A 12,716-nucleotide genomic window follows, 5' to 3' on the forward strand; every position below is an offset into this window, starting at 1 on the left:
TTATTTCTGAATTTACCACGGACATTCAACATGTGTCTGGTAAAGACAACCTGGTAGCGGATTGCTTCTCCTGCGCAACGGTCCATGCAGTTCACCTTGGGATTGACTACGCCCTCATGGCTGTGGATCAGGCCTTGGACCCAGAGGTCCAATCATACAGAACCGTCCCCTCTAGTTTCCAAGCGACCGACGTCAGTTTCCAGGCCGCAGGCACCACGCTCCTTTGTGACGCCTCTATGGGTGTTCCCCGACCTATCGTGCCAGTCGCATGGCGCCGGAAGGTGTTTGACGCCATACACGGGTTGTCGCACCCTGGTATGAAGGCTTCACAACGGCTAATGTCGGCGAAGTTCGTCTGGAAGGGTATGCACCTCGATGTCAGTGACTGGGCCAAAACCTGCGTGGTCTGCCAGAAGGCCAAGGTCCAGCGTCATGTAAAAGCTCCAGTGGTTACGTTCGCTGTTCCGGAGCGTCATTTCGACCATGTGCATGTGGACCTTGTGGGGTCACTTCCGCCTTCCCATGGTTATACGCATCTCCTCACCATGGTGGACCGCACCACTAGGTGGCCGGAGGCAATTCCTTTGGTTTCCATCACTTCGGCAGATGTCGCTAGAGCTTTCATCTCCTGTTGGGATGCTCGTTTCAGGGTACCGGCGGACATCTCCTCCGATCGTGGGCCACAATTTTCCTCGGAGCTCTGGAACGCTGTAGCTCAGGGGCTCGGCACCAAACTTCATCGCACCACCGCCTATCATCCACAGGCGAACGGCCTGTGCGAGCGATTCCACAGGTCGCTTAAAGCCGCCCTACGGGCCAGTCTTCAAGGTGCGGGATGGGTGGACAGACTCCCATGGGTCCTTTTGGGTCTTTGTACGCCGCCCAAAGAAGACCTGCAATCGTCCTCAGCAGAACTCGTTTATGGCCAGCCGCTCCGAGTACCAGGGGATTTCCTCCCTTCTCCCACAGAGCCATGGTCCGCCTCCCAGCAACTGGTCAGCCACCAGGAAGCAACCAGATGCTTCGCTCCGGTGCCTACATCAAACCACGGCCTACAGAGCTCCCACATGCCAGCGGAGCTGAAGAACGCCGAGTACGTATTTATCCGCCACGACGCTCACCAGGATCCGCTCAAGCCCCCTTACACTGGTCCTTTCCGCGTCATCGAATCAGGAGACAAATCCTTCTTGGTCGACATCGGAGGAAAGCCGGATCACATTTCGGTGGACCGGTTGAAGCCGGCTCACTTGGACCTGGACCGCCCAGTCGTCATCGCTCAACCGCCGAAACGTGGCTGACCGCCCGCAGCCGCCGTGCCAGATCAACCACAGCCGCCTGCCAGCTCGACCACACTCGCCACGCCAGCTCAACCACAACCGCCCGCCAGGTCGACCACCGTCCGTCAGCTTCCTCTGCAGGGTTACCGAAGTCGCTCGGGCAGACTTGTCAGGCCTCCTCGACGCCTCACTTTTGCTGTTAAAGACAATTCTGGGGGGGCGCATGTGGCGGAGCCACCAAAGGACTCAGATCATTTGTATATAATTCCTTTAACAACATGTTAGCTACAGCCTGAGTCTGTATCTTTATTTATGCTGGTTAACTGTACAGAGCGTGGTTACTTTAACAGCGCGGCTAAAACGTGATGACGTCACGCCATTCATCACGTGATTCCCCACTGGCGGGAAAACGTGATGACGTCAGCCACGGGACTGCAGGGGCAGTCCTCGTGGAGCCTCCAAAGAGAGCAGACCTACATTCGATGTTATCCTGCAGTTTCTTGTTAAAACCTGTATGTTTCATTAAAGTTCGTTTTGTTTGATCGCCTGAGTAGAACTCAGTCTTTTAGTTAGGAATCCACGTTCGTACAAGCCTAAGTTTTTCAAACCTTTCCTTATAACGCAGTCCTCTGACACTAGGGATCAGCTTTGTCATCCTTCTCTGTACTGCTTGCGGGCAAGGATATTTTCCTTGTGCCTTAGCGACCAGAACTTAATGTAGTATTCAAGATACAGCCTGACCAAATTGTGATATAGCTTTTTGCACAACGGCCTCAGACTTAAACTCTATGGGCGCAAAATTCAGATCCGTAGTGCCCATAGCGTTTTTTGGGCACACCAAGTGCCCTTAGAGGTCCACCTCTGGTGCGAGTTATGCCGGATGCCATATTGATGAGGGCATTAGGGCGCGTGCAGTGAGCTTCCGCTGGAAGTATGCAGAGTAAGCAAATCATGATGTCAATCAGCATGTAAAGCTGATTTGTCGCCAGCACTGCCATTTTGGAGCTCAAATCTCTAGCTAACGCGCTCTCTCTTAAGCTCGCACAGCTGAACGCGTGGTTCAGCAGCAGAATGGACCACCCACCAGCGCTATTTAAAGGGATCATCAACTACTTTCAGGTCAGTTGCTGATTGATTGCTACTGGCTGTTGCTACGACTGTACAAGTGTTTGGTGCTTTCTAGAGCTCTTTAAAGTTGCTAAAATCTGCAGGGATTGGTGTGGCAGGTGCTGAAGGACACTGTCCTGACTTCAAGGCTTCTGCACAAACCAGTTGCTCCCAGAAATGGGTGCAGTAGTAGGCATTCCCCTTGGAAGACAGCATGACTGGGAGTATGAGCAAAGGTGACACATAAGCTGCTGGAAGAGGGAGGGGTAGGAGGTGGAAGGGGAGGAAGAGGAGGAGGAGAAGGGCTTTCAGCAGAAGGCCATATCTGCCCAGGGTGTTCAGGGAGCAATTCTCCTACCTGAACCTCAGTGAGGAACAGTGTGAGAGACGTCTGCACTTCAGTAAGGATGTCCGCACTGAAATTTGTCACCTGCTGCAGCCACAACTGTAATCTCAGAACAGGGCAAGGACTGCATTGCCAGTGGCTATGAAGGTGGCCATGAACCTTTATGCGTCTGGCTCCTTCCAGACTGGTGCTGGAGATATTAGCAAAATCTCGCAGTTTGCAGTCCATTTCTGCATAAGGGGGCTCATTGAGGCTCTCTATTCAAAGAGAGCTAACTACATTTCATTCTCTCTTGCCAGAGAGCAGCAGGCAGAGTGAGCACATGGCTTTGCAAGAATTGCAGGCTTCCCCATGGTGCAGGGTGCCATTAACTGCACACAAGTTGCTTTGTGGGCACTGCATGTCAACTCTGAAATGTACTGCAACCGAAAGTGATTCCACTCCCTCAACATTCAGCTGGTGTGTGACCATAGGTAGCGAATCATGCAGGTCAATGCCCGGTACCCTGGCAGCAGTCATGATGCCTTCATTCTGCAGCAGTCCGCTGTGTCATCTACATTTGAGCCACCACGATAAACCAAAGGGTGGCTACTGGGCGACAAGGGCTATCCACTGAGGACATGGTTCATGACTGCGGTGCGCAATCCACGCACACGTGGGCAGCCTGCATACAATGAAAGCCATGCTGCCACATGAAATCTGATAGAGCAGACCACTGGTGTGCTGAAACAATGCTTCTGCTGCCTGGACCGCTCTGGAGGAGCCTTGCAGTACTCCGCAGAGTGGGTGTCAAGACTCATGGTGATCTGCTGCATGCTGCACAACCTCACCATCATGATGGCACAACCCTTGCCACTAGCTATACACCAACCAGCTGAGGAGAAGGAGGAGAAAGAACAGGAGGAGGAGGAAGAGGTAGGGAGGAGGTAAACAAGACAGCCCCTTTCTGGCTGGGCCGTCTGTGAACCGGCTGCGACACCAGTAAACGTAACCCCAATTCCCCTTTCAACATTAGTCCCCCACCTTATCTTCCCTCTATCATTGGCCATCAAAGTGTCTGCTTAGCAAAAATAAAAGCCAACAAAAAATAAACATTCCAAACCAAATTTATAAATCAAAGCATGCCATATTGCATACAAACATAAAATAATTACCCTGTGCATTCCCTTAGTGCTTGTCTTCTGTGTGCCTTTGCCTGTCCTAGTGCTCCTACGCTGTGCTACTCTAACGAATGCAGCATGGATGGTGGGGGAGACTGCAAATGGCCTTGGAGGATGACCTCAGCAGCTCTGGGCCTAGAAGGCCTGGCTTCAGAATGCACCAAAGACTGCAGCAGTCTGGGCTGGCTGGCTGACAGGCAACAGCAAGGGCACTGGCAGAGTAGAAGGGGTGGGAGTAGGAATGCTGTCATCCTGAGAGAGGACAGCAGGTTCATGCTTCATGGAGCCACTGCCACTCCAAGCAAAACCCTGTGCAATGTTGGTGCTGGACTCCTCCATGCTCCATGACATTGCACACAGGCTTTCTGGCAGGCCTGCCAATGCACCAAGCATTTCATTGTGCATACCCATCAGCCTTCTTCTGTTGCCCGTCCCATTGAAGTGCTCATCTAAGTCCTCAGCAGCAGAACTCCTGTGCGACCTCGCCCTCCGGCGAGCTGGCACCTGCGCAACTCTTGCCCCCTGCCATGTCTGCTGGCCACTCATGCCTGGTGTCTAACCACGTGCAGATCCTGTCTCTATGCTATCCTCTAAATTACATGCAGTATCAGTATCTGAGCTGGTGGCTGCAAGTGTGAAACTGAGTGGCGGTGTTTCTTCAACATCATGGTCTTGTTGCTCTTCCATCTGTTGCTCTTCCACCACTGCCTGGCCAGGTGGCAGTTCTTGGGTATCTGAAAGGAGAAAGGCACAAGGCTAAAGTTGTGATGCACAAGAAGTGCATCCTTACACCATCTGAAGCTTGTATATCAGAAGATTGTTGGATGAGGGGGAAGTGGGATGTGAGAAGGAGGATTAGGTATGAGGATACCGTCATCGTCTATGGTTTTAGCCCTGCTGCTGGCCATGGCCGTCTCCTCCATAGGGGTAAGGACGTGCAGATGCTCCTGTCCCCCACCGGTTAGCTCCTGTGTGCTACCTTGTTCTGCAAGAGAGAGGGAAGTGTGTCAGTGAGTGTCATTCAATCTGTTGAGGTAATGTGGCTGTCATGGTTGAATAGCTAGCAGTGTGTGCAAGCTGTGAGCGTGAGGCTTGGAGCAATGCTAAGTGTGTGAGGGTGAGGTGAAGCTATGAATGTTAGGTATGAGTCCTGATTAATAGAGATTGTTGGTAGGTGAGTGATAGGAATGTGGTGCATTGAGCAGTGGCTGAGGCTAGTCATGCAGTTGGTAGATTATGACATTTGAAGATGCAGTCACTGACCTTGACCACCCGTGTGAGGTCACTGAACTTCTCACGCCAGTGCATCCAGGTCTTCGGGGCTTGACTCCTAGAATTAACCACCACGGCTATCTGCTGCCATTGTCTTTTGAGCATGCGTCTGCTGGGCCTCCTCACGCCCTGTGGATACAGCACTTCTCTCTTCCTTTCCATCTCCTCCAGTGCAGCGTCGGAAAACCTTTGTGCCCGCTCTCTCCCCGTTGTGCTATTTCTCACTCTTTTTCAGGTCAGAATCTCTTCAACCATGACTACCAGCAACTCCTCCAGCCACAATGCACTTCCCCTTTTAAGAGGTGCAGGCTAGCTTTAAGCAGTGCAGGTTAGCTTTAAGTAGTGCTAGCAACGTACGATTTTTGGCCCCCTGCTGACACGAGCAGCCAATCGACAGCGAGGATAGCGCTGGTTGCACGCTGCAATCATGTTAATCAGAAAACAGCTGTGGTGTGTGCATCGGAAGCAACGGGCACGGGTTAATCATGCATCGCGATCCCTGCGCCCGTTTTCAGGGGCTATCGAATTTAATCTCCAAGGACTTGGTAATACAGCATTCCAGTTGCTTTGTTAATTGCTGCCTCTGCAATAATTGGATCTGTTTAATATCACTCCGAGATCTCTTTCTGCCTCTCCACCAGCTGGTTCAATATTATTCAACATGTATGTTTTAATACGTTAAAGGTGCTATATCAATGCAAGTTGTTGAAGTTGTTGGCCTAGAAATTCGGTAGGCTTAGCGCCGCTTTTGAGGCGCTAGAGGGCCTAGCGCCGGAGTTATGGCCAGCTTGGAAATTGAGTGGGTCCCTAAATCGGCGTTAGGCCGTTAGCGCTGCGCCGGCACCGATGACGTCATCGGTGTGCACAGCGTCCCGGTTGCCATGGTAACCCGCCCGAACTCCGAAATTGACTTGTGGCCGCCTCGCCCGTGGCAGCCGCAAGCAACGTTCTGGCAGAGGTGCCTTACTGGACTTTGTGCCGGCGCATTAAAGGACCCGCGGCGGCCGGCCGCTTTCCCGCCGGCCGCCTGGCCGCAGCTCCTTCCCCGGACTTCTCCCCCCCCCCCCCCCCGGGACAGATGCAAGCCCGGCACTTGTCCGAGGTGCCGGGCTCATTTTTACAATGATTTTCGCGGGCCGCGGCCGGGTGCAGGCAGCTCCTCCTTAAGGGAAGGAGGAGGCCTGCACTTCCCGAACCTGCCGCACCACAGCGGGCGCCGCAGCGCCAGAATAGCGCCGCAATTCAGCGCGTAGCGCCAGTTTTCAGGCGCAAACAGCTTTCAGCAGCGCCGGCAGCCGTTTGGGCGCAGAACTAGTGAATTTTTGGCCCGCCCAGCGCGACTTAGCTCCGGCACTAACTTCCGGCGCTAAAGCCGTCGCTGCGCCAAAACCCAATTTCTAGGCCGTTGTATGTCCTCATTTTTTTCTTCCAGTGTACGAGTGTGAAACCTTGCAATTATCTGCATTGAATATTTCTGCCATAGTTCTGGCCACTTGCAAATATAGTCTCGTCTACAGTCTACATTGTGAAGCTATATAAATGTAAGTTGTTGTTGTAGCCTTACTGTCACTTTTTTGCTGCTTCATCAGACATTACTGCACTCCCCCTTCCCAGTCTGGAAATCTGTCCAATTTCTATTGAGTTTCTGAATCCAGATTATTTGTATTTGAAAAACAGTAGGTGTCCCAGCATTAATCCTCAGGGCAGTCCATATATCTATCTCCCCAGCCCGCCATCACTTTTCTATGTACTATCAGCTTGTTCCTTGGTATCAGCTAATTCCTCATGCACCCCAAGTTTTATGTAGGATCTCTAATGCCTTAAGTTCACCGCTGTGCTCGCTGACCTACATTGGCTCCTGGTGTGGCAATGCTTTGATTTAAAAATTCTCATCCTTGTGTTCAAATCCCTCCACGGCCTCACCCCTCTCTTTCTCTATAACCTCCTCCAGCTCTACAACATTCCGAGATCTCTGCACTCCTCCAATTCTGGTCTCTTGCGTATCCCCGATTTACTTCGCTCCAACATTGGCAGTTGAGCCTTCAGTTGTTTAGGCCCTAAACTCCGGAATTTCCTCCCTCTATCTCTCTCTCCTCATTTCTGCCTCTCTACCTGTCTCTCCTCATTTAAGTTGCTCCTTAAAACCTATCTCTTTGACCAAGTTTCTGGTTACCTGTTCTGCTATCTCTTTACGTGGCTTGGTATCAAATTGTGTCTGATAATACTCCTGTGAAGCTGCTTGGGACATTTTACTATATTAAAGGCGCTATATAAATGCAAGTTGTTCGTATTGTTGCAGCATGTGGACCTTTGTTAAAGGCTTTCTGGAAGTCTAGGTAAATTATATCGCTGGTCTTTCCAATGTCAACGATGAATGTCACTCAAAAAAATCAAGAAGTTTGGTCAAGCAGGTTCTGCCACCCCTGAAACTGGGTTAGCTGCCATTTACTGGGGTATTTTCATATAGATATTCTTCCTAATAATCAATTACATTATTTTTCCAGTCATCAATGTAAGAGTAATATTTTTGTAGTTGCCTGGGATTGTTTTATTGCCATTCTGAAAATAGGTATCATGGTGGCTTGTTTTCCCTGAATCTATTGACTACAATGACCATCATAAATTTTGTTCCTAGACTCACTTAGCACACTTGGGTATATACTATCCGTTCCTGTGGATTTAATGGTTTCACCTTTAAGCCTGTCTAGGACATCCATGCAAGTGATAACTTGAAGAGGCTCAAGTGGAGCATAAACGCTGGCATGGACTGGTTGGGCTGAATCGCCTGTTTCTATGCTGTATATTCTATGTAATTCTATGTAATAACAAAGTAATTAGGAGTCTTAGTAGACTCAACATGCAACGAGGCCAATTTTCACTTGGGAAAATCAGCATTAATGGGGAGATAAGAGCCTAAAAATGGGGCCGGTAGCTTTAACCCATTAACCCCGATGATTGGCCCGGTGTAACTTTCACAGATTCCTACCACTAGGCAGCCAAAGCGCCTGCCTGAAATAAGTGGTAAGCCTCTTTCTCGTGCAAATCCGGGTCCTAATGACATAATTAGGACCCCAATTGCAATTTTAAGGGATACATGGGTGAAGCTTGCAATGTGATTACTCCACCATTGTTCTGATCAGGAAATGGCCAGAATTTTTTTTTTTTCAAATGATGGTTTTGTGAAGCCAGAAGGACCAGGAGTGCCCCTCCTGGCTTCACAAAAATAGCTTGGGCCAATGTCAGCCTGACTTCGCCCAGCCTCGGCATCGTGTAGCTCCCCCACTCCGAGATCCAACCTACAGACCTCTGTCGGCGTCCCAGCCAGCCAACATTCCTGAGGCCAAAGATCAGCGAGCTGTATTAGAACACCTGTTTGGCATCCGTAACTTCAATGTTCAAATGATGTCAAGGCCTCAAAATTGCATACAACTCTACGCCACCGGAATGGGCAGTCGGCCAGCGTACACCATTGGTCGCCAGCCCAAAAGTCAAAATTGATTCCAACATGTCCAAGTAATGCCGAGCAGCAATCAACAAAGCCAAAAAAGAATGGTGAACTACATAGTTCAAACAGTAGATTGGAAGTCAGAGTTTGTGTTCTCGCCAGACCATGAGTACTGCATCCATTTCTGGTTGCCAAGAAACAGGGGAGACATACAAGTGCTGGAGGCAGTGCAAAGAGCCATAAGGCTGATCCCTAGTGTAAAGATATGAATTATGGGGAATCCCTAGTGTAAAAGATATGAATTATGAGTTGTTGTTGAAAGACTGGAGAAACTTTGGCTTTTTAGCCTGAAAAGGAGGTACCTGAGAGATGATCTTATGGAAGTGTACAAGATGGTTAAGGAAATGGCAAAGGAAAATTTGGAATATTACATTAAATGAAATTTCAAGACAAGAGAGGGGCTGGTTCAAACTAGTAAAAGATAAATTTAAGACTCATTTCAGGAAGTTCTTCCTACCTCAAAGAGTGATCAACAACATTTAGAATGGACTTTCAGATAGAGTACTGGAGATAAAAACCCTGGAATGTTTAAAAAAATTAGATGCTGCAATGGGAGGAATGCAGGATCTTTCTGGGTGGATGAACTAAGATGTGTCGAATGGCTTTCCTCATCTGTATTTATTTTGCGATGTGTGATCCAGCCTAACTCTTTGCCTATGTATGTTATACACCCCCTCCCTTCCTCACCACCACCACCCCCCCCCCACCCCAGTTCCCCCATCCCTATTCTTTTCAAATAACCTCTTCAATTGCACAGGTTTAACATTAAATACGTCAATCATATATCTTCTAAGTCTGTGTTTCTCTAATAAAAAAGCGACAAGTCACCAAGCCTATCCTGATAACTAAGAGCCCTAAGACTGGGTATCATTTTGGCCATCCTCCTCTGTACTTTCTCCAATACCTTAATATTTCCTACCATATATTGTATTGCCCTATCAATACAACCTAAAATCCTATTTTCCTGCCCAATGGCCTCATCACACTGCTTGTTTACCTTCAATGATTTATCAACGATGACCTATGGGATGCTTGGCTTTATTAATAGAGAAATAGCATACAAAAGCAAGGAAGTCACGCTAAACCTTTTATAAAACACTGGTTAGGCCTCAGGTGGAGTATTGTGTTCAATTCTGGGCACCATAATTTAGGAAGGATGTCAAGGCCTTGGAAAAGGTGCAGAAGAGATTTACTATAATAGTACCAGGGATCAGGGATTTCAGTTATGTGGAGAGACTGAAGAAGTTGGGATTATTCACCTTAGAGCAGAGCAAGTTAAGAGGAGATTTGATAGAGAGATGTTTAAAATCACGAATAGTTTAGATAGAGTAAATAAGGAGAAACTGTTTCCAGTGGCAAAAGGGTCAGTAACCAGAGGACACAGGTTTAAGGTGATTGGCAAAAGAGCCAGAGGCAACATGAAATATTTTTTACACAGTGGAATGCACTGCCTGAAAGGGTAGTGGAAGCAGAGTCAATCGTAACATTCAAAAGAGAATTGGATAAATATTTGAATGGAAAAAAATTACAGGGCTATAGAGAAAAAGCAGGGGAGTGGGACTAATTGGATAGCTCTACTTAAGAATCGGCACTGGCACAATGGGCCAAATGCCCCCCTTCTGTGCTGTATCATTCTATGATTCTATGACCTCGAGGTACTTCTCCCTCTCCATAACTTTTAGCAGGTACTCTGCATTGTATAAAGCATGCCAGGAGAGTTTCCCAGACCCCAATGCACAATGCATTGAAGGATATCTGCCACACTTGGGCCCATTCCCCTAACTTATCTAAATTGGCCTGGAACCTATTTATCTGCAGCAGTAATTTGCCTAACCAAATGAAATCTGATGATATGATGCTAACTATTGATAAGGTTTGAGGGGTTGTTAGGACATGGAATGTCCCAGCCAGAAACAGTGGAGGGAGTAGAATCCATAATACCTTTTAAAAGATAAGTGGATAAATATCTAAAAGAAAAATAGAGTATGGGGAATAGGACTAAGTGGATAGTTCTTTCTCAGAGCTGCACAGCTACATTGATGGGCCGAATGGCTTCCTTCTGTACTGTGGAATTCTACGGTTCTCACATGGAGATCGGATATCATTTAAGGAGCACTGCTACTGATTAAATCCAATAAATTACTTCCCCAACATGTTGAGTAAGAAAGAAATTCTTGACAGCATCAACAACTATCTTTGCCCTGCCACCCGATCTAATTTTAGAATAAGGGAACACACCCTCATTTCTGACCAATTACTATCGTAATATGCAAGCCTTTTGCTAGGTATTGTAGTTTTGTTTCAAACAGAATAAATTAAGTAACTGACAATACAAAACTTCTGGGGTCTAAAGCAGCCCCTAAATTCCTAGATAATTTGGCTGTACAGGACCCAAGTGTTGATCCTTATAAAATATTTGTCAGGTTTGGAAGTCGAAAGAGGTAGCAAGTGCAACCCTGGTGCTGAGACTCTGTAATAGAGGCCATTGCCTGGGTCGCTCCTGCTTGTGATAAAACAAAGGAAGAAAGGACATTGTTCTTACTGAGAGAGTGCCTGCGTGAAGTGGACTGACTTGGCCTCTCCTCGGCGCTGGGGTGAGGGGTTTACCTGCAGAATGTGCTTCTCTCCCCCGGTGAGCTGGTGGCGCACTCCTGTACGCCACATCGTACTGCGATGGCGGCTGCCCCTCGAACACTTCCAGTCGCCAACTGCATCGCAATGCCAGGCCGCGCCTCCCCGGGTGGAGGCCGCTGTCAGGGTCTGCTCACTCCTGGAGTCTAGGAGCGGGCCCGTTTCCTGGATACAAGCGGCTGTAGCCCGCACGCTAGCTCGCGGGTTCCGTACCGCACCGCTCCATTTAATTCCCCTGGGAACTGCAACGTCCAAGTGTGAGGTTACGCTTGTTGCAGCCAGTCATTTCAGCTGCAATTTCGTACGCTTTCCTATTCGATGTTTGTTAATTGTGGTGTAACTCAAATAAATCCTGTTTCTTATTTATACAGTTAGCTAACTTAAGCGTAGAACACAAAATTGCAAAATATTTATGCCGAATTAATCATTGCAATATTGTCCCAATAGGAAAACGATGCTTTGGTGGCGAGTAGTGTACAGGTGCAAAAGCTGAACATGTAAAGAAGGCTGTTGCTTCCACTAGAACGGGGCTGTATTTCATATGTCAGCGGCGTGCAGATTTTACTCGTATCTTTAAAACTTATTTTGGCACACACCCTATGTTTTAACCTAGTTGAAGGGTCAACGTTTATAGTGCAGGACACCAGCAATATTTAAAAAAATGCGAGGGAAGGGGATAAATCGAGTGGTGATCAGGTAAGGCTAAGCTTGTATAAGGAAGGGAAAACTGAGGGTATTCAGGGGTTGCATAACTTTTGAGGTTCTAGCAAAAACCAGTCTGATGAACTTTAATTCAAAACTGAGGATAAGATGAGAAAAACCCACGTGAGAGCTGCTTGGAGTGCAGGTAGAAAGAGAAGAGCATCAAAAGCTATAGTCTATAGACTTTTAAAAATCAACCTACCCAGGAATGTTAGAGACATAGGAAAAGCCTCTCCACTTCTGGGAGCAGTATGTAGAACTTGAACAGTCGCAATTTCTTAAAAGGGTTGTTTATAGTAAGTTATCCTAACTCGAAGTTCAGTACTCCCATCACCCATGTGTTTGCTGACTTACATTGGCTCCAGGTTGGACAACGCCTCTCATCCCCGAGTTCAAATCCCTCCGTGGCGTCTCGCCCCTCCCTATCTCTGTAACTTCCTCAAATCCTAGAAACCTTGGAGAACTCTGCTTCTGGCCCCTTGTGCATCCCGCTTCCTTCACCCCACCATTGGTAGCTGACCTTAAGCCATCTAGGCCCTAAGCTCTGGAATTCTCTCCCTAAACCTCTCCCCCTCTCTACCTCTCTCTCCTCCTTTGAGAAGCCACTTACAACCTACCTCATTGAGCAGGCTTTTCGTCACCTATCCTAATGTCTCCTCTTTGGCTCCCTGTCAATTATTTTCTGATTTCTCTCCTGTGAAGCGCTTTGGGACTTA

General features: G+C 48.2%; 1 protein-coding gene across 5 annotated transcripts in view; it reads right to left on the bottom strand.

Moving 5' to 3' along the window:
• Positions 1-12,716, bottom strand: part of ikzf2 (IKAROS family zinc finger 2) — a 288,134-nt gene that overhangs the window by 147,874 nt on the left and 127,544 nt on the right. Inside the window, exon 1 of one of the 5 annotated variants that reach the window (XM_085985424.1) lies at positions 11,275-11,479. The exons of 1 other annotated variant lie outside the window; for it this stretch is intronic. In XM_085985424.1, coding sequence (XP_085841550.1) covers positions 11,275-11,331 — 57 coding nt within the window. In that variant the 5' untranslated portion in view covers positions 11,332-11,479. Of the gene's footprint in view, positions 1-11,274; positions 11,480-12,716 lie in introns of those variants that run through there. 3 more of the 5 variants (XM_085985417.1, XM_085985423.1, XM_085985422.1) reach the window with 3 other exon arrangements.

The sequence above is a fragment of the Somniosus microcephalus genome, chromosome 4, assembly GCF_052327205.1.
Source record: "Somniosus microcephalus isolate GS21.2 chromosome 4, FLI_Smic_1.0, whole genome shotgun sequence".
NCBI classification, from domain to species: domain Eukaryota; kingdom Metazoa; phylum Chordata; class Chondrichthyes; order Squaliformes; family Somniosidae; genus Somniosus; species Somniosus microcephalus.